General features: G+C 37.7%; 1 protein-coding gene across 1 annotated transcript; it reads right to left on the minus strand.

Annotated features, from left to right (window-relative positions):
* Nucleotides 1-1919: 1919 nt before the first annotated feature.
* FGG (fibrinogen gamma chain) lies at nucleotides 1920-10511 on the minus strand. Its single transcript, XM_059066092.2, has 10 exons — nucleotides 10126-10511; nucleotides 9980-10024; nucleotides 9604-9787; nucleotides 9399-9492; nucleotides 7745-7875; nucleotides 7314-7447; nucleotides 6166-6350; nucleotides 4439-4716; nucleotides 2659-2828; nucleotides 1920-2138 (listed from the first exon to the last, which is right to left on the minus strand). The coding sequence occupies exons 1-10, from the start codon at nucleotides 10201-10203 to the stop codon at nucleotides 2124-2126; spliced, it is 1314 nt and encodes a 437-aa protein (XP_058922075.1). The 5' UTR covers nucleotides 10204-10511; the 3' UTR covers nucleotides 1920-2123.
* Nucleotides 10512-22745: the final 12234 nt, after the last annotated feature.

Here is a 22745-nt window from a genome sequence, read left to right on the forward strand (position 1 = left end):
AAACTAACAACACACTCATTATAACAAATCAAACAATGCAGAGGTATAGAAGGAGAAAGTTAGAAGCCCCTTCCCACTAATCAATCCTGAATTACCCAACGTGCAGACCATATATGTACTCTGGACACTCACAAAAACAGGGGCCTCCAAAATGTTTATGAAAGAATGTTATAACTGATATTTTAGAAGAAGCATTGGAAAAGTGATCACGGGAAAAATCAGAAACTTTTGGATTTGTTTATATTTATTTTGTTTAGTATTTTTATTAAATTTTAAAAATCTATTGGGGAGAACAAATATATACAAATAATGCATGTATGTCAAGATTACATTTTGTTCAAAAGTATATGCATATATACTTTTACATACTTATCATTGTAGAATTGTTTTTCATCTTAAAATTTCACATATTATTTAATGAATGTTTCTATGCTCATACAGAGATATTATACTTATTATGTAATCATTGCATTCTCTTCCATTGTACTAATAAACCACCTTGCTTGTCCATTTTTCCACTGTTAAATATTTTCTAAATTTCCCACTGTAATTAAATATTTATTTAATATTTAAATATTAGCTATATTTCTATAAAGAGCTATTTTCTTTTTCAAAAATAATTTTCTTGGGATAAATCACTAGAGTGATATTATTGCATTTAAACTTATGAATATTTACATAATCATCCTGTCTATGACCAAATTGCTCACCCAAAGGATTTTATAGATTCTCAAAGGGTAGACTATATGCATTCTGAATTTAGAAGCTGTTTGGAGCATGATGAGGTGGGAACAGGTAAGGCTGGAAGCAAGATGGAAAATAGGAAGGAGGCATTTGCCATTAGCCTGGCAAGAGATATATATCCCAACTAGAACGGTGGCAGTTGGCATAGAGAAGGAAATGAATATAATAAATATTTAGGAGGTGGATTTGACAGGCTTGAGCATATGGGAAGGGAGGAATAAGGAAGACTTATTGCTGGTTTTTTAGAACTTGAGAACTGGACGGAATAGAACAGTACTGGGAGAAAGGAGGATGCTACTATGTGCTATATACCCAGCACAGGGGCTAGTACAATGAAGGAAGTCAATAAATGTTAGTTGAATGAATGCCTCATGCATACATGAATGAATGAGTGCTACAGACAATGAATCAATGTTCCTATTTTCCCAAAGCCTCACAAGTATTTGGCCGTGTACCCAGAAGTTGACTTACTGGTTTTTATCTCCTCAGTAGGATGCTTTTAAAATCAGGACTTAGGAGAACAAGGAAGCGAAAGAATTAGGAAAGAAATTGTGAAAAGGAAGAGAATCCAAGGCCAATGCTCAGGACGTCAGAACCACCAGACCTCCCCCCACGACCCTATAAAATTAATCAATTACTTTTCATGTTCAACCTTATGCCAACTAATGTAAATGCAGCTATTCCTTACAGAAAGTTAGCGATTCCTGATCTCTGGCTACTGCAATAATGGCTTCATTCTGCTCAACTTGTTCAGCAGTGAGGGGCTGAGCAGATTGTTCCCTGGAGCTCTCTGTTCTGAGTTGTAATCCTCTCCAAGTGCCCACATATGGCCACAGGAGCCTGGAGCTAAAAGGATTTGCTGGGAGAATGCCCAAACAGCCTTATGTCTCCAGCTGCACTGGGGTACTATGAACCTGAGTTATGTGATTGTGACATGTGTTTATGTTTTTATATCAAATTTTGTCATTTTGGGTTACTGTATTTTTTCTGTATTTGTCTTATAACCCCTGGAGGGCAAAAGCCATGATTTCTATTTCCTTTATAACTTCCCAAGAGTCAGGTACAATGTTTAGCATAAAGTGAACACTGAGCAACTACTGATGACTGTCCAACTGTAATTATTAAATTGAAGGAAACTGATGTTTTTTAATGGTCAATAAAATGTACCATGTATCTAGTCTTAGGAAACCAAATGTTTATTGAAGTGGTGTGTAGATAAATTACAACCAGCATAAAACTGTTAGTGGAGTTTTCAACATGGGTTCTTTTTACTCTTAAAATGAAGTGAGGCTTTGCAAGTCCATTGTCCCATAGGAAAAATATTATATTTTTCTTTTTAGATAGTCATTTCATAAGTAAATCACTTTTGAAATGGTCTTTTATATGTCTCCAACCTATGACCAAAACAAAAAATATATTAAAAAGATATAATTATCTCCATTTAAAAAGAATAATTAAATATGAATGATTTAGGGGTAATAAATATGGAAAAAATACTTAGTCATTTGAAATGCTAGAGTTTGCTCCTATTATATTAGTATATACTAAAATATTTAAGAAATAATTTAAAGAATCACCAAGGCACAATGACGTGTGATCATTAAAATGCAAACTATCACAATGATTTTATTACATATTTAGGAAATAAGCTAAAATATTATCTCATTAAATAAACAAATTTTAAATAATTCTGCATTCAGTAATTTGGGAATACAGTCCAAAGTGAGTTTTAATTGCTATTCAAGGCTAACTATTCTTAATAAAAGACTTAAAATTAATAATACAGTAAGAGAAAATGGGAAGAAAATTTCATAAAAGTTTCTGAAGCTTTGTGGGTTAATAGAAATGAACAGCTAATCCTCAGGGTAAAATGACATAGTCATATTCTGTTTCAACATGGTGTTCTTGTCTGACCTGTTTGGCTCCCCCAAGATGGTGCTGCTGTCCTTCTCCAATGGCGATTCTGTTATATGGGATTAACTTCATGGTGGTTGTCTTCATTGAATACCACCGGGATTTCCAAGTGGCCCAAATAATGCCATTATCATAACCATTAGGAGTAGATGTTTTTGAGTAAGTGCCACCTAAAGCAAATTGTAGATGCACATATCACTGCTCTTGAATCTCTTCCCCTCAGAGAGTCTATAAAGAACTGTCTATTATGAAGTCCATTGTCATTTACATCAGATTTTATAGTGTTATCTACTAACTGAAAATATCCTTAAAGACTCCTAAATTCTCCATTTACAATTGACGTAAACTTATTATTAAACACACTCTTACAGCTGTGTTTGTGCTTTCTGGTCACATCCACACTTTAAATGTATTCACTGCTAACAGGCTTAGAACCCCAAATTTCCCCAATTGGTCTCTCCCACTAAGTTTAGCCATCCTGGATTCAGCTATTATGGACCACCTTTCTGAAAACAGGTCATAATTCCTCATCAGGTGATCTCAGGTAATCTGAAAAACACAATTTTACTGGAAAATAGGAGGAGCTCTAGAAAGCAGTTCTGGAATGTTATTTTACATCTCCATTATAAAGTGGAGGCTAGGGCTTCCCTGGTGGCGCAGTGGTTGAGAGTCCGCCTGCCGATGCAGGGGACACAGGTTCGTGCCCCTGTCCGGGAAGATCCCACATGCCGCGGAGTGACTGGGCCCGTGAGCCATGGCCGCTGAGCCTGCGCGTCCGGAGCCTGCGCTCCGCAACGGGAGAGGCCGCAACAGTGAGAGGCCCGCGTACCGCAAAAAAAATAAAAAAATAAAAAAATAAAAATAAAGTGGAGGCTGGGCTGAAGTGCCTTCACCTCATTCCTGGACACTAGATCTCATGTGATTTTGTAAGGAATTGTCAAAGTCTAGTACTGGAGGGTACCACAAGCTATCAACAGAGCTACTCTGGATCATATGGATCAGGCACATTCCCTGAGAGCTTCTTCTAATTACATGGTTTGTTGGTGCAAAGCTAAGTTAGATTTCAAGAAAAAAATATTGTAAAAACCAAAGGGTAAGTTTAAGTAGTTTTTAAGAGGATTCCAAGTCACCTCTTGGCTAGGACAGGACCCTAAGGAGGGAAGATTGCTCATTTTAATGGATGAGGGTTTCCCCATGCATACCTGTTGGGTAGTTACAATAGTCTGTCAGTAAGTAAAACCAGTGCTCAGAACTACTCCAGTCTTAGAGCAAACTATAGCTTGCCCTCCCCTTGTCCTAAAATAAGTGTCTACACTCCTCAGGCTGGACTCCTCTCCTCTTAGGCTTTCATGGAAATCTGCCCTCACCAATACATCCCTGCTCTTTGCTTAATTCCTCCAGATACCTACTCACTGCTTACTGGATCTATCTGACACATAGCTCATGGGAAGCTGAACCAGCCTACTGTGTTAACAAGCATAAACATGGTAATGTTAGTCCATCCAGATCATATATATAGTAAGCCTAGAGGAGACACCATAACCCAAAGTATCAACTCTGATGGAGGCATGATGAATATCACTGCACAGTTTGCAGCAGTTGGATTTCTTGTAGAAGGACCAATTTCAGGTATAAGCTAGCAGTATTCAATTCTGGTTTAAAATAAAGAACTATATAATAAGCTCTCAATATCTTTATTCATTTCCTTATATTTATTTATTACCTTTTATAAAAATATAGACTATGCACAAATTCATACAGCTAAGGAAGAAAGCCATACCTTGGTAATAAATTCCATTGAGGTGGCCAGCATGACATTTGTTCATCCACCAACCAGATCCATCCTGTTCAGCACAGTTGCCTTCAAACTTGTCATTGTCATTGTCCCAGGTACTGAACTGCATGCCATTGTGGGATGTGAAAAACTTGTCACTAGTATCCTCGCCAAAATCGTAGCCATCAAACGCATCTCCAGCATCTCCACCAATGAAGTAGGCATATGTCATGCGGTATTTGTCGCTTTCACCTGTCACCCTGAACGTAGAATAGTCTGCAGTACTACAAAGAAGGGAATAGAGATCTTAGACCCTGAGCCTTAGAAGGCATCTCAGAAGTTCTCTCTTTCATAGGACAATTGTTTGGAATTTTAACTTTGCTTCTTAATCTGAAATGTGCTCATTGAATAAAATTTTCTGCAAATCTGGCAAGGGAAAATGGATGTGGGAACCAGCACCACTCAGGATGGGTCTAGAAGCCTTCAAGAAAGGTTTCTAGTCCCAGGAAGACTAAACATTTCAGCCATCTGAATGCTTTTTGCCTATAGGATCCTAATATCCAACCCAGATGTGTGGATGAACCTGACTAATTTCATATTTTCCACTTTTATCTCAGCATGTAGCATGTACACACAGTTCTCATAAACCACATTAATTATCTGACAGTGAGTGACAAACAATGCAGCAAACTTGAAGGAGCTACAGTTCCATTAGCCACTCATACCATCTAAAGTGTGAAATCCTAAAGGGGTTTTTCTCTCCCAAGGCAGTGTGGCAGTGACAAGGAGGGTTTCCTCAAGCATCACATAAAAGAACTTCCCTGTATGGCCCACAAAACATGAGCTATAGGATCAGAGAGAGATTCTGCCCTGGAAAATAGTTGTGAATGAGGGCCAGAATTCTATGGAGTTCAGGGAAGAATGAGCTTTGGTGCATGAACAGAGATTTCCAGAAAATATTTAGCTTCCCTGATCTCTAGGACTTGGGATATAGGAGATGTTCTCATAGGAGGTCTACTGACTATGGTATTATACTTTCTGGTTAAAAACTTAAAAAAGTAAAAATACGTATTTGGGCACAGACTATATTTCATCATGCCATAGACGTAACAAGAGGTTTGGATATTGTTTTGAATTTTAATTAGGCATACAACACTAAAAGTGCCCAGACAGCTCTAGCTCACCAAAGAAGCCAGCTGGTTTCATTTTAAAGTAGCTCCTGGATTTGACTGACTGAATGGCCATTGAAGCACTGGGAAATCTGAAGAAGCTAGATTCACCTTCAACAAGGATAATCACTAAGAGGATGGGTTGTAGAGTTAAACTACCTGAGTTTAAATCCAACCTTTACCATATACCAGCGATGCGACCGTGGAACTGTTAATCTGTAAAATGGGATTAATAGTAGTTCCTGCCTCATGAAACAGTTATTTGGATTAGATTGAATTATAATTTCATGTTCAATTTATGGTACATATTAAATGCTCAGGAAATACTAGCTATTACTTTGTATGGTTCCAGGGTAAGTGGATTGTACCAGAACACTTAGATCCTGCCTAAATAGGACCTGGCAACTTGGACTGCCCAAGAACCAAACTGACTTCTGGGGAACATAGTTGGATGTGCTCTTCGCATCTGTCAGACTGTCTTCCCCACTGTTCTGTTGAGAGCTGGAAAGTGCATACTCCAGACTGTCTCTACGGCAAAAAGTTAAAAGTCCTTTCTAATAGTACCTGGTTCTGCCATTCCAGTCCTCCAACTGCACTCTTAATACATATGGGATGGTAGACTGTGTGCTTATCAAATGAATCTTCTCATTTCCCAGCCAAAATTCTGTGTTTCCAGTAGGAGACAGATGTCCAAACCCTTCTTTATATTGAATCCAGTTTTTCTTGAAATCCACACTGCCATCAAGCCTCTAATTACACAATTGCACGGGCAAAAGGAGAGAGTGGATTATCAGTGCACATTAAAAAATATATATAAACATAATAATAAAATAATAAGATTTTTGTCCAGAATATGGAGGGTATGATTTCATCATTTACTAAGTGATCCTGGGCTAGCTGCTTCAGTTTTCTCACCTATCAAGTAGGAATAATGATGGATTACACCAGAGAATGTAAAAGTACTTAAAAGAGAGACTGGCACATGATACATTATAAACTAGTAGTTTTAAAACTACTAGTAGTCGTTTTAACTACTATAACTACTAGTAGTTATAAAACTAGTCGTTTTTAAAAGACTCCTAGAAGACTCCAGAACACCAGCTTGATGTTGCTGATTCTTGTATTGATGGTAGAATTGCTCAATCTGTGTCTACCAGCCAGAGGTCCCATCACTTACTGGCTCTTGAGTGCCCCCTGCAGGATTCGTTGTAACAGTGGTCAAAGGTAAACAATGCCAGAGGATTTGCAGTGGGTGCCTGGGGCTGGCAAAGGCAACAGAGGGCCCTGGTCTTGGAACAGCCTAAGTGTATCCTCTGGGTGACATCATCTTCTTGTGATGGGCAGCCCTAGGTCTTGATGTACCTGTCAAGAGAGGTCTCTTCGAGTTCTTTGTCACTATGATAGTGTGATTATGTGCCCTCACGAATCTACAACAGCAGGGCCAGCATAGTAGAAATTCGCAGCACAGGCTGAAACCAGACTATATCCTTACTCTGTTACTTATTAGTTATGTGACTTTGGGCATATTATTGATACTCATTCTCTTGTGCCTGTTTCCTCCTCTATAGATAGGGATAAGAAGGCAAAAACTACTGCAAAGGGAAGTTGTGAGTGTTAATTAAGTTAATGTTCACAAGGTGCTTGGAAACATATCGGGCATATAGCAGAACAATTAGGTGTCTATTAAATACACACAATGTGGGAAAAAATACCTTCTGAAACACAGTCCATCCATTTCCAGACCCATCAATTTCACAGTAGATTAAGAACTGCTGCGTAGCTTTCAGAGGTTTGATAAAGTAAAGCCCACTCTCTCTGGCCCCCTTATTGGCAATGTCTTGACAATCTGAAAAAGAAGAAATTTTTGTGGTGGTTTGAAATCCAGGTAAGACTGTGCCAGCCTTGAAAATGAAATTTTTAACATGTCGTAAACTATTCATTTCCTGAGAAGTATTTACTTCTCAAGTGATTATTACTTTCAAAGTATTTTTTTCAGCTACTCAAGAAAAGTCTAAGCAGACTGTTTAGATTTAATAGCTAGACATTTTCCAATGTATTTGTGTACATTCCAATACATACAATCTTCCTTTACTTTTTATATTTGCTTTGATGAACTTAATCCCAATATAAAACTTTCACTTACCTTTCCCAGTTGTATCATGTATTTTCACTGTATCTTGACAAGGTTCCTGACACTTTGCTTCCAGTTGGACCACTTTCTGTTTCAGGTTGATGATTTTTTGACTATTTGAACTATATATTTCCTGCAAAAATCTACAAGCAAAATAATAACAGAGTATTCCTTTTAGAGGAATAATTTTGTATATTCTTTTAAAAAATACCACCTTATTTTCTCAAGAATTATTTCCTGATAAATTACTCCATTCTTGGAAAAAGTATAAAATGATGTTAATAAATTGAGGTGAATTAAAATTCTAAGCATTTTTGGAAAAGAAAATAACAAGGTCCTTGCCAATAAACAGTATCATTGTTAAGTGACCTTTCTGAATTTTATCTTTTGCATAAAGGGCAACAGATACTGATGTACAGAAGTAATGATTAATAGGAAGACCATCTGGTGATTATTCTTGGGACAATATTCTTAGGGAAGGAAAGGCCCTGTTCTGAAATTCACATGTGCTGAAGCATTATTCCTTTTCACTTGTGGATTTACTGAGGATCTGTTTATGGACTTCAATCTTATAACTTACATAGGAAAAGTATCTGGGGCACTACCTTACCTAAAATAAAATAACAGACATTTTCCCTTTCTTCTTAATGTTTCTATTTACATAGCTTCAGAAAAAGGCTGGGGGAAGTGAAAAATCTTGCTTTGTTGTTTCTCACAGGGTTGCTTGTACATATTCAGAAATGATAGAAAACTTTCTACAGTACATAGACTGTCGTCTCTTTCTTTGAGGTACAGGATAGACAAACCATTTGACCACGTTTTTCTCTACTGCGCCTTAGAAAATTTCTGCACTGTAGTCTCTTTCAACTTCAATGATGGGCAATAATAATGCAAATCATAATGCTAATAATATCACAATAATAATAATAGCCCTCTGATATCAAAAAGAGGATAAATCCCTCCTGGGCCACTTTTCCTCAGCCGCCATTTATCTCAATTTCTTATACTACTTTGAGAACAATTTAGGAAAAAAATTGAGGAAGAAACTAAAACTGTATCTGAGACCCTATGTTCAGAAAGTCTACGAGTCCTTGGGAAGTTGTTAACAGAGGCATTTTACTTTCAAGAGAAGGGAGGAGAATATGTAATTGCAGGTTCCATGATCAACAGGTAGCTTTACAATGTTTGTTACACTTTTTCTTAAAACACATTTTTTCTGCTCTGCCTTCAATATAATTTACTTTTGCAGCCAAGATCCTTCCTATGTCTCTGCTTACAAATTTCTCACCATACATTTGTTGACATTCTTATAAAAAGAATTTTATTTTCAACACCCATATTCCCATCATTTTGAATTTACTTTGTAAGACAAATGGGGGTGAGGGGAAACATTTTGGTAAATACGGTCATAAAGCATTTGAAGACACCTAAAACATCTTTCTCCCACATGATTTTTTTTTTCCACATCATTATTAAAAAGCAATTACAATCCAATACAACTCATATTGCCTAAATACTTCTATCTCCACTGTGTTCAAGATGGTCAGGCATCATGTCAATTAGATACAAGTAGAAAAAAATAAAAAGATTTCTTCTACTGAAGCTTGGAATATTGAGTAAACACTAGCTCAGTCTTGGAGAGCAAATTGAAACAAAAAATGCTTACCGAACTGTTGATTCATGTGTTGAAATCAATGTTTCGTATTTCATAATTTCTTCCAACATTTTCTTGGAATTCTTGGTAGCACTGTCTATCCCACCTGTAACATGGGATCAAAGACATAAAAATACATAAACAAACGGAACCACTGAAATAACAGCAAAAGAACTTCACAGATGAAGTTCTCAGTCAGTGGTGGTTAGATTCTCACTTGGCTTTCCTGGTCCATCAGAGCGGTAGCTCATCTGGATTGCTTTGACCAACTCTCTGGATTCTGATGTGTTGTTCTCAATCTGACGTAAGATGCCTTCCAAATTCTGTAGATCCTTGTCTATACCAGTTTGGTAATTAGACAGGAAATCTGAAATTCCACAGGTAGTTGGGCAATAACTACCCTGAAAATACAATAATAGAGTGCTTTAAAATCCTGATAAAAAGCTACATAAGAGCTACTAATCAAAATAGGTAAAACCTAGACTACATTTTTAAAAAAGTCTAAACTGTCAAATGATATTTGCGAGAGAATTTCTTTTATTTCTCTGCCCACGTCCAGTGCAAACACAGCGAGAAACATAAAAACTACTTACAAATCTTTCATCTAAGATGCAGCAGTTGTCTCGGGTAGCAATATACTAGAGGAGGAAAATACAGACATTTCACTAGTTTATCGTGCATTTTCTTATTTTTAAGCTTTCCGTTTAAAACAAATACGTTTTGTAAACAGCACACTTACTGCCAGGCATGTTGAAGAGAGCAATGAAAGAGTGTAGAAGCAGAGGATTAAACTCCGGGGGTGCGAAGACCAACTCATGGTGTAGGGGGTGCCCGGTGGTCCAAGTCTGAAGGGTCAGAACTGTGACATCTCGGCTTCAATTGTCCCTTTATTTAAGCTCCGAAGATGGCAGGACTGCCAGTGGCTGGAGCTGATCACGGGGCTTTCTTACCAGGGGGGCGGGATGTCTTTCCACTCTCTTTGTCCTCATCCTGGCTCCGGACTAATGTTTAGTCATGTTCCCAGATTTTGCACACAGGTCTAAGCTCCTCCTTTCTGGCCCAGCTCAACGCTTCTCCTGCGAAGCCAACTCTTCTGCAAAGGCTAGTGAAGCATTAGCCTTAGTTGCGATGAGGAGGGAGGGGGCCGGGGAGGCTGCGTGTTGCAACAGCTTCTAGTACAGGCGGAGAGAACAAACACACAGCTGACCTCCGCCAGAACAAACCGCACCAACCTTAAGAAGGAGCCTGGTACCGGAACCCAAATACCCCAAATTAGCGTAAGTCCTTTCTTAGACCTGCGATGAAGGAACATCATTACTTTTAACCTGTGCCTATGGCAGGTGGAGGCTTTGCCTTCCACCAGGTCTCAGCACGTCACTCTTGCCAGGAATGAATGACACTGGAAATGTATTCCTGCCCCACTGTGTTGTCCTTTTTCTTCTTTTTTTAAAATTGAAATATAATTAACATATAACATTATATTAGTTTCAACTGTGCAACATGATTTGATATTCGTATATATTACGAAATGATCACCACAATAAGTCTAGTTAACATCTGTCAGCACACATAGTTACAAAAAAACTTTTTTTTTCTTGTGATGAGAACTTTTAAGATCTACTCTCTTAGCAACTTTCAAATATGCAATACGTTACTATTAACTATAATCCCCATGCTGTACATTATATCCCCTGGACTTACTTTATAGCTGGAAGTCTGTAACTTTGGACCCCCTTCACCTATTTGTTGACTATTTTCATAGGCTCTCAGTTTTCAGTGGGCTTTTTTTTCCCAGATGGTAGCCTAAGGATACATGCCCCCCCTCATTTTATTTCTTTTATTTTGTTAACTTTTTTTAAATTGAAGTATAGTTAATTTACAATGTTGTCTTAGTTTCAGGTGTACAGCAAAGTAATTCAGTTATATATATGTGTGTGTGTATATACATATATATATATATACACATATGTGTGTGTGTGTATATATATATATATATATATATATATATATATACACTTTTTCAGATTCTTTTCTCGTTACAGGTTATTACAAGATATTGAATATAGCTCCCTGTGTTATACAGTAGGTCCTTATTTGTTATCTATTTTACATATAGTAGTATGTATATGTTAATCCCAAACTCCTAATTTATCTTTCCCCCACCCCATCCCCTTTGGAAACCATAAGTTTGTTTTCTATGTCTTTGAGTCTATTTCTGCTTTGTAAAAAAGTTCATCTGTACCATTTTTTTAGATTCCACACAAACGTGCTACCATATGATATTCGTCTTTCTCTGTCTAACTTCACTTAGTATGATAATCTCTAGGTCTACCTATGTTGCTGCAAATGGCATTATTTCATTCTTTTTTATGGCTGAGTAATATTCTATTGTGTATATACCACACAGCTTCTTTATCCATTCATCTGTTGATGGACACTTAGGTTGCTTCCATGTCTTGGCTACTGTAAATAGTGCTGCAATGAACACTGGAGGGCATACATCCTTTCGAATTATGGTTTTCTCAAGATACACGCCCAGGATTGGGATTGCAGGATCATATGGTAGCTCTATTTTTAGTTTCTTAAGGAATCTCCATACTGTTCTCCACTGTGACTGCACCAGTTTATCAATACATTCCCAGTGACAGTGTAGTGAGCTTTTGAGCTTAACTCCTCCCTCTGTCTGGAAGCACCAGCTGGTGGGGTACCACACTTCCCACAGAGGGGAAACAAGTCAGGAACCTACTTTGTTTTCTCTGAGGCTCCATCTTGTTACTGCAGAGGAAACCGTGGCTACAGGAGGCTAGGAAAATCCACGTCCCATATATATGACTGGGAGCATAACTGAAGGAAAGGGCACAAAATGAAATAGTAGGTGGGAGCTGTCCTTTTCACTCCGCCCCTAGAGCTTCCTTGTATATTGGGACAACATGCTTATCATCATCTCCTATTGATAATTTACAATTATGCAATATCATTACCCCTACTTTTAATATCCCTCATTTCATTCTCTGAAAGCAAGCTTACTGCAAATTTTGATTAAATATTTAGTGGGAGAAATACATCTAAATTGAAAGAAATACTAATACTTCAATGTTTAATCCTAAATCTTTACAAAGGAATACTTGTTTTGACTTGAAAAAAAGATAAATGTTCCTACTCAGTAAATAATCAAGAATTATTATAACAAAATGAGTACATCAAAACCAGATTTGTTGCCTTTTCTTTCCTGCTTAACAGTTACCCTCTGATCTACCAATCATTGCCAATCACATCACCAACCACCAGCCAATTAAAGTCTCACAGTCCTCCTCCTTGTTTATTCATCTCATCAGTTGTTGAAGCTTATTATTAAAACTATCTTCTCACCCTCATTTTTAAAAATAAATTTATTTATTTTATGTATTTATTTTTGGCTGCATTGGATCTTCGTTGCTGCGTGCGGGCTTTCTCTAGTTGTGGTGAGCAGGGGCTACTCTTCATTGTGGTGTGCAGTCTTCTCATTGCAGTGGCTTCTCTCTGCAGTGTTGCAGAGCACCGGCTCTAGGCGCACAGGCTTCAGTAGTTGTGGCATGAGAGCTCAGTAGTTGTGGCTTGCGGGCTCTAGAGCTCAGGCTCTGTAGTTGTGGCACACAGGCTTAGTTGCTCTGCAGCATGTGGGATCTTCCCAGACCAGGGCTCGAACCCGTGTCCCCTGCATTGGAAGTCTGATTATTTTTTTTTTTAACATCTTTCTTGGAGTATAATTGCTTTACAATGGTGTGTTAGTTTCTGCTGTATAACAAAGTGAATCAGCTATATATAAACATATATCACCGTATCTCCTCCCTCTTGCGTCTCCCTCACACCCTCCCTCTCCCACCCCTCTGGGTGGACACAAAGCATGAGCTGATCTCCATGTGATATGTGGCTGCTTCCCGCTAGCTATCTATTTTACATTTGGTAGTGTATATATACGTCCATGCCACTCTCTCACTTCGTCCCAGCTTACCCTTCCCCCTCCCCATGTCCTCAAGTCCATTCTCTACGTCTGCATCTTTACTCCTGTCCTGCTCCTAGGTTCTTCAGAACCATTTTTTTTTTAGATTCCATATATATGTGTTAGCATACAGTATTTGTTTTATCTTTCTGACTTACTTCACTCTGTATAACAGTCTCTAGGTCCATCCACCTCACTACAAAAAACTCAATTTCATTTCTTTTTATGGCTGAGTAATATTCCATTGTATATATGTGCCACATCTTCTTTATCCATTCATCTGTTGATGGACACTTAGGTTGCTTCCATGTCCTGACTATTGTAAATAGAGCTGCAATGAACATTGTGGTACATGACTCTTTTTGAATTATGGTTTTCTCAGGGTATATGCCCAGTAGTGGGATTGCTGGGTCATATGGTAGCTCTATTTTTAGTTTTTTAAGGAACCTCCATATTGTTCTCCATAGTGGCTGTATCAATTTACATTCCCACCAACAGTGCAAGAGGGTTCCCTTTTCTCCACACCCTCTCCAGCATTTACTGTTTGTAGATTTTTTGATGATGGCCATTCTGACCAGAGTGAGGTGATACCCGACTATAGTTTTGATTTGCATTTCTCTAATGATTAGTGATGTTGAGCATCCTTTCATGTGTTTGTTGGCAATCTGTATATCTTCTTTGAAGAAATGTCTATTTAGATCTTCTGCCCATTTTTGGATTGGGTTGTTTGGTTTTTTGATATTGAGCTACATGAGCTGCTTGTATATTTTGGAGATTGATCCTTTGTCTGTTGATTCCTTTGCAAATATTTTCTTCCATTCTGAGGGTTGTCTTTTTTGTCTTGTTTATGGTTTCCTTTGCTGAGCAAAAGCTTTTGAGTTTCATTAGGTCCCATTAGTTTATTTTTGTTTTTATTTCCATTTCTCTAGGAGGTGGGTCAAAAAGGATCTTGCTGTGATTTATGTCATAGAGCGTTCTGCCTATGTTTTCCTCTAAGAGTTTGATAGTGTCTGGCCTTATATTTAGGTCTTTAATCCATTTTGAGTTTATTTTTGTGTATGGTGTTAGGGAGTGTTCTAATTTCATTCTTTTACATGTAGCTGTCCAGTTTTCCCAGCACCGCTTATTGAAGAGGCTGTCTTTTCTCTGTTGTATATTCTTTCCTCCTTTATCAAAGATAAGGTGGACCATATGTGAGTGGGTTTATGTCTGGGCTTTCTATTCTGCTCCATTGATCTATGTTTCTGTTTTTGTGCCAGTACTATACTATCTTAATTACTGTAGCTTTGTAGTATAGTCTGAAGTGTGGGAGGCTGATTCCTCCAGCTCCGTTTTTCTTTCTCAAGATTGTTTTGGCTATTCAGAGTCTTGTGTTTCCATACAAATTGTGAAATTTTTTGTTCTGGTTCTGTGAAAAATGCCAGTGGTAGTTTGATTGGGATTGCATTGAATTTGTAGATTTCTTTGGGTAGTATAGTCATTTTCACAATGTTGATTCTGCCAATCCAAAAACAAGAACATATCTCTGGGCTTCCCTGGTGGCGCAGTGGTTGAGAGTCCGCCTGCTGATGCAGGGGACACGGGTTCATTCTCCAGTCCGGGAAGATCCCACATGCCACAGAGCGGCTAGGCCCGTGAGCCATGGCCACTGAGCCTGCGCGTCTGGAGCCTGTGCTCCACAACGGGAGAGGCCACAAAAGTGAGAGGTCCGTGTACCGCAAAAAAAAAAAAAAGAAGAAAAAAAAAAAAGAACATATCTCTCCATTTGTTTGTATCATCTTTAATTTCTTTCATCAGTGTCTATAGTTTTCTGCATGCAGGTCTTTTTTCTGCTTAAGTTAGGTTTATTCCTAGGTATTTTATTCTTTTTGTCATGATGATAAATGGAATTGTTTCCTTAATTTCTCTTTCTGATCTTTTACTGTTATTGTATAGGAGTGCAAGATATTTCTGTGCATTAATTTTGTATCCTGCTACTTTACGAAATTCATTGATTAGCTCTAGTAGTTTTCTGGTATCATCTTTGGGATTCTCTATGTATAGTATCATGTCATCTGCAAACAGTGACAGTTTTACTTCTTCGTTTCCAATTTGGATTCCTTTCTTTTTCTTCTTCTTCTCTGATTGCTGTGGCTAAAGCTTCCAAAAATATGTTGAATAATAGTGGTGAGAGTGGGCAACCTTGTCTTATTCCTGATCTTAGTGGAAATGGTTTCAGTTTTTCACCATTGAGAATGATGCTGGCTGTGGGTTTGTCATATATGGCCTTTAGTATGTTAAGTTCCCTGTATGCCTACTTTCTGAGGGGTTTTTATCAAAAATGGGTATTGAATTTTGTCAAAAGCTTTCTCTGCATCTATTGAGATGATCATATGGTTTTTCTCCTTCAATTTGTTAATATGGTGTATCACATTGATTGATCTGCGTATATTGAAGAATCCTTGCATTCCTGGGATAAACCCCACTTGATCACAGTGTATGATCCTTTTAATGTGCTGTTGGATTTTGTTTGCTAGTATTTTGTTGAGGATTTTTGGATCTATGTTGATCAGTGATATTGGTCTCTAGTTTTCTTTTTTTGTGACATTTTTGTCTGGTTTTGGTATCAGGGTGGTGGTGGCCTTATAGAATGAATTTGGGAGTGTTCCTCCCTCTGCTGTATTTTGGAAGAGTTTAAGAAGAATAGGTGTTAGCTCTTCTCTAAATGTTTGATAGAATTCGAGTAGGTGGATTCTTAACCACTGCACCACCAGGGAAGCTCTCACTGTCACTTCTCTTTTATTGCTATTTTCTATTTCCATGGCCAATGTCCTAGAGAAGACCCTTTTATTTCTTGTCTAGACTGCTTGTCTACGCTGCCTATTAACTGATTTCCCTTCCTCCACTTCAGTTACCTCCTGCTCCAAATCAGTTGTCATATTGCAGACAGATTCATCTTCCTATAAATGGAACTCTGATTATGACATTCACCTGCTCAAAAACCTTCCGTGACTTTCTATATCCCATCACAGTGAATGTAAACATAATAAATGTCCCTTCTTACCACTGCTACTTTTTCTCTCTTGATTCTATTCCCTACACTCTCTAGTCTAACCAAATTGAATCACATAATATCCCTAACATGCACCATATTGTCCCATCTCTCACATGTGTTTCTTTTTTTTACCTGCCGCTCCCTCAGCCTAGATTGCCTTCACACACACTCCTGCATCTCTGGATGTGTCTTGATTCCTGCTTCCTCCAAAGCCAAAACCCAAGCTCTGGAGGCCAGCTCCACCTCTTTCATACCATTTATAGCAACCTAGAATTGTATATACACATGCTGCATCCACCTCATTAGATTGTAAACTGATTTTTATGGCTATTGCCCCTAGCATAACAATATTAAACACTCAATAATGATTTGATGACACTAAATTTAATTGGGCTGGAATAAATAAATACAGTTTAAATAAAGTTTACATTTCTAATAGCCTTTAAAACTTCCAAATTGCAAAAATAAATGACTTTGGCAAGGGTAATTATGTAAAGGTAAATGAATAATCAATTAGAAAGTAGCTATTGGTAAGGTGGGTATAAAAAAATTACTAATTAGAAATCAATATAGCCATCGTCTACAGAAACAACAACCAGTTAAAATGTATAACGGAAGAAAAAATTGCACTTATAATTTCCACCACACAGACTCAGCTAGATAAAATATCTAAGGAAAAATTTAACAAGAAATAAGCAGGAAGATTGATATTATTAAAAATTCCAAATAATACTATCAGAATACAAAATAAGAACTGGAAAATAACTCATGTTTTGTGCCTAAATAAAAAGAATCAATAAAAGTATCAACTATTTCCATGATAAATTAGAACTGTATTGATATTGCAATAAAGCTAAAAATGAGATTTTGTTCTTCTTCTCCTTCCTTTCTTTCTTCCTTTTTTAAGAACTAGATAAGATGTTTCTAAAGCTCAAATGAAAAAAAGAGAGAAAATTATCTTGGAAACTTCTAAACAAGAAGAAAAATGAGGACAAAACTATCTCTCAAATATTAAAGCGTATTATAAATCCATAATTTTTTAAACAATGTGATATTAATTTTTTAAACAATGTAACACTGTAGGTAGATAGATAAATATTGTTGAGATATAAGCCTAAATATATTTTGGAGTTCAGTACAATCAAGTTGGCATTGCATATCAGTGATGATAGAAAAAATTATTCAATATATGGAATTAGTATGGTGTTAGAATAATTGGGAAGCTATCTGCAACTAACTGCAGGTTTATACTGTAATGCTCCCCAAAGGAGAGAGCATCTTGTTTCTAATTTAGGTGGAAATGCCACCTAAATTAATTCTACCCATCAAAGATGAAATGATAATAGAACCAGTCTGCTCACCTTATGAAAAGGTGTACATCCTACCAGTAAGTGTGTTGGGCAGAGCATGCTGTCATTGTAGTTCTTTCTGTTGAAGACCATAAAATATTGATTTCTTGAATGTAAGGTAATGATTTATAACTTTATGTTTACCCTTTATGTTAACATATATATAATATATATATATATAACTTCATACAAGGTTAATAAACGGTTAAATTGAGGAAATTGGAAATTCTATCTTAACCAGTTTTAGAAGTGTAGTATATTCTGGTTTTTGCTGACTTGCCTTGGAATCTGATATGTGTTATCAGAATTTTATAGAAAAGACTTGTTTTTTTTACCGCAATCTCAAGTCCTAAATCAGAATCCTATCAGAAAAGATGCTCTCTGAGAGAAAATGGCCAACAGTGACTTAGTGACCTACGTTGGCCTTGCATTCAGTCACTTAGGTTTGTTAGATTTTAACTAGTTTTTCTCATCCGTGTTTGGGACACTTTTTTTCTCTGATAAATTGTAAATGATTAATGAATTCCAGGAAAGAAGAGTATTTCTTAAACCAAATTTCTTCTACTCCCCAGTTGGTTTTCTGAGAAAATAGCAGAGGTAATATTTAAGCCAAAATAATCATTTTATTTAATGCAGAGGTCAATGAGCTTGCTTACTGGAATAATAATTTTCCAAATCACCTATTATCCAACTTTTTTTTTTTTTTTTGGCTGCGTTGGGTCTTCATTGCTGCACACAGGCTTTCTCTAGTTGCGGCGAGCAGGGGCTACTCTTCATTGCGGTGCATGGGCTCTAAGCTCACGGGCTTCGGTAGCTGTGGCTCACGGGCTCAGTAGTTGTGGCGCACGGGCTTAGTTGCTCTGTGGCATGTGGGATCTTCCCGGACCAGGACTCAAACCCATGTCCCCTGCATTGGCAGGCAGATTCTTAACCACTGCACCACCGGAGAAGTCCTATCCAACTATTTGTGCTCTGACTTGAAAATATAATTTTCAAATATTTCAAAATATTGCTAACAGTCTTCATGTATATTGATCATTCACCTTATGAGCCCCCTTTTCTGTTTTGTTCACCTCTGCTCCAAATTGTTTGCTGAATTTGAATTGGATTATGTAGAGTTAAATTTAAGACTTCCTGACCTGTAACAAATGATAAAGGCCTAAAGGAATAATAGAAAGAACTGCTGATTCTGAGCATCATCTTTATGCTTCACGTCATGCTGTAGTTTAGTTGATGTCGTTTTGTATATTCTGTCATTTATCCTCACAAAAAACCTTGTAGGTAGCTCTGATTATCTGCATCTTATGAATGAAGAGAGTCTTTGGGAGGTTATGGTGATTGATATATGCAAGGTCACTGTGCAAGAAAGGGGTTCCAAACCCATGGGTCCAGTGCCTGCACTCTTAACCATGACTGTAAATAGAATCATGAAACACTTCTTAATCTAAGGTGATATACAGATACAAAATGTTATTATGAGAACCAAAGTTATTCACTGATGGAATGGGTTGCTAGTTGAGTTTATGGATTTTAAAAAATAATGTGTGTATGCATATGCACAGGCGTGTGTGACTGTATGGACATATATTTACATCTATCTTATCTATCTAATCTGCCTATCTGTCTTCTTCTCTGGATTAGAAACAAGGTTGGCTGTTACTGTCTTTCTCAAACCTGAATTTTACTTATCTTATAACGCTTGTATTTTCAGTTCAATTTTAGATGGAAGCAGTTTTTCAATGCTGACCACATGGTTCAAATAAATAGGAGTTGATGAATTGAATTCTCTCAGTAGCTTAAAGGAAGATACAGCAGTTGGGTGGTCCAAGGAAGCTCAGATCAAGGCTGACAATGATATGTCTATTTTTTCTAATAAGAAACCATTTACAGACCTAATTTACAGCCTTACTCTTCAGAATTGGATTTCCTCAAAATAGGCAGAAAGAAATGACCTGTTGACACTGTTGAAAATCAGTCCAACCTAAGTTGTCTGTTAGAATATTTGCTTTCTTTATGAAAATAGCCCAGGGAAAGTGAAAATGAAAATGTTTTCTTGATAGTCTATGAACAATGTGCTTTTGGTTTCACTATGTAAATCAAAGACAGAAGAACAATGTGGGGCCCGTAATATAGAGTTCTCCCTGGGGGTGGGGCAGCAGTCACAGGTTGGGTTTTGAGCTTCTTAACTTTACAAAGAAATTTGCATTGGATGTGTCCATGGAGGCATCTGGCTGAGGGCAGGGATGTTCAAAAAGTGCTACGGAGGGATTTAATTAATTACGGATGAAATTAAGCAACTGAGTGTGTTAAGAGAGAAGGATTATCCTAACCTGAATTACATCCAGAGCCCCAAATGGCCAAGAATCAGCCATTTTTAATACTGGCTGGAGATTAAGGAATGTGCTGAGGCTGCCCTGGATTGACACAAACTGGAATGGAGAAGTTAGATTTTAAGTGTTTGCTGTGCCAAGTTGGTCCATTACTGAGTTTGTTTGTCTGTTAGTATGTCTGTTTGTTTGTTTCTATCTTCATGAAATTTGCAATTTGAGATTCCTTGCCCTATGAAAGAATTTTCGTTATTAATTTTCATTCCTCTGAGAAACTCTGGTCATTTTTGTCCAACAAATTATCTTTGGAGAAAAACAATTATCTATTCCCAAAGAAGGAGGGAAGATAAGAATGCTGTCGGATCAACAAAATGATTCATCTTATCTCACTTAATGCATACATTTACTTTAACATTCTGTCTTGAATGAGGGCAAATAAACATTTGTAAGACTTGTATCTTTGTTTTAAATTGTAACTGCTTGAGTTAGTTTACTACCTTACTGTGATTGTACTATAATCCTTTCTGTTCCAAGTTAAGTCCACAAAGAATATACTGTGCATAAAGGATAACTTCTTATTGACATTTTGAAGGACGTTGCTTCATCCCTGAAAGATGACATGTGTTGCTACCCTTCTTCAAGCAGAGATTGCTGTGTAAGTTTTACCTTGAGTGATAGCGCAGTGACCTCTGATCAGTAAACAAAGATACGATTTGTAAAAGCCCAAATATTTACTGAATGTTTTGCAAGGAAGACCAGAGTGTAAACCACACTCTTGGTTGATTACTATTGTGCCTACAGGACTAACTAGGACAAACTTGTCCATCAAGAAACAAAATAAGTCAAAATTCAGAACACTGTGTCTCATATTTTATAAACAACACAGAGGAAATTCCATTAACCAAAGTCCAGGAAACCAATTGCTTAATCATGCACCCCTCTAGGTCAGAAAACTACCCAATATTATTATTTCAGCACTTCCTGTGGATCTCACCCAATATGCCATATTAGGTTAATTTCATTGATATCTAATTCTGCATCATCGCATTATGGGTGTGGAAGGCCCCTTCTCTACACCCCTCCTCATGTCCTCCTCACATGGCAAACTGCCTCTGGCTCTGACACACGGACTGTATAGCATCATCCTAGGAAAATTCCTGAAATAATGCTTAATCAGATATGCACCCCCAAATTTGGTTAAAGGGTCACTGAACACCTTCCCATGATGCTCCTCTGCTGGATCTCAGACCAAATGCTTATTGAGCATGTACTATACATCAGGCCCTCCTTGTCCAACACAATAAGTGATAGACAAAATCCTGCTCTCAAGAAGTTTACCCTCTAGTGGAGAGAAGGAGGTGATAAACAACGTATTATGTAATGTCAATCGGTGACAAAGACTGTGAACAAAAATAAAACAGACCTCAGGGAGTCAGTGCTAGTTGAGGTCTGGTGATCTGGGAAGCACTCTGCTGGGTGCTGTGACTTTGCTGGTTTTGTGGTGGGAGAGTTGCCAAGTGCATGGCTGGCTCACCATTGCCACTTGGAGGTCCCCTGGAGGGTGGTTGGTTTGGGGCCAACATACATATTTTTTTGATTTGGGGTTGTCAGAAATTTGACAAGCCCACGTAAGTCACAGAGTGAGAATAAAGTAGAGGAACCCTGTGAAAGTTAGCCCTAAAACACCACGAAGTCTATCTACTCACATCTACTCACTACTGTCAAGTCTGGGATCCTCTGATGATACCATTTTCCTCATCAAAAGCCTCCAAGGACTCCTTATCTCCTACCCAATTAAATATAAACTTCTTGGCCTTGTATTTAACCTTCTCTGCAAAAATATGCCCAGTATAACTTATCAGCCGGATCTTCTAAATCAGATTGAGGTTATCACAATCCCATAAAATTTTAAGATATTATTATAATCATGTAATAACTAATTAATTAAAATAAATTTTATGTAAGCCCCACGAAGGCAAGGATTCTTATCCACTGTTATCTGCAGCCCTTCAAACAGTGCACTCAATAAATATCTGTTGAATAAATAAAACATATTTCATGAAAATACTACTAAATACTAAATATTACTGGAACAATAAAATAAAATATTAAAATGCAGTTTGGGGCAGAGCACATGACCATTAAGGGGCTTACAAGGTCAGTCAAGAAAAGTAAAAGACGGGCTTCCCTGGTGGCGCAGTGGTTGGGAATCCGCCTGCCGATGCAGGGGACACGGGTTCGTGCCCCGGTCCGGGAAGATCCCACGTGCCGCAGAGCGGCTGGGCCCATGAGCCATGGCCGCTGAGCCTGTGCTCAGCAACGGGAGAGGCCACAACAGTGAGAGGCCCGCCTAGCACACACACACAAAAAGTACACCGGCCTTGAAAACATGTGTTTCAGAGCGAAATCTGCAAGACAATCAGATACCACAGGGCGGGTCAGTTATAAAATGGGAGCAGCTGCCCATGGATGAACCATGGGGATTCTTCTATGTCTGCATCTGAGTGGCATCAGGAAGGGAGAGAGACACTCACTGTGACTTTGTGACTGAAGGGGACCTCACATGTATTTAATTTTTGGAAAACAAAAGCAAAACTATATAACACTTTAAAACAAATACAAGTTTGAATGATGGTTAAAACAAATACAAGTTTGAATGATGGCCATAAA

Source organism: Kogia breviceps, chromosome 6, assembly GCF_026419965.1.
Source record: "Kogia breviceps isolate mKogBre1 chromosome 6, mKogBre1 haplotype 1, whole genome shotgun sequence".
In the NCBI taxonomy this organism is placed as follows: Eukaryota; Metazoa; Chordata; class Mammalia; order Artiodactyla; family Physeteridae; genus Kogia; species Kogia breviceps.

Excerpts from the sequence above, each read along its gene's own strand:
- FGG (XM_059066092.2), bottom strand. The coding sequence starts at position 10,203 with ATGAGTTGGTCTTCGCACCCCCGGAGTTTAATCCTCTGCTTCTACACT. Across the intron at positions 10,025-10,125 it reads TCTCTTCAACATGCCTGGCA|TATATTGCTACCCGAGACAA; the intron begins GTAAGTGTGCTG and ends TTCCTCCTCTAG. Across the intron at positions 2,829-4,438 it reads CAATGGAATTTATTACCAAG|GTGGCACTTACTCAAAAACA; the intron begins GTATGGCTTTCT and ends AATTTGCTTTAG.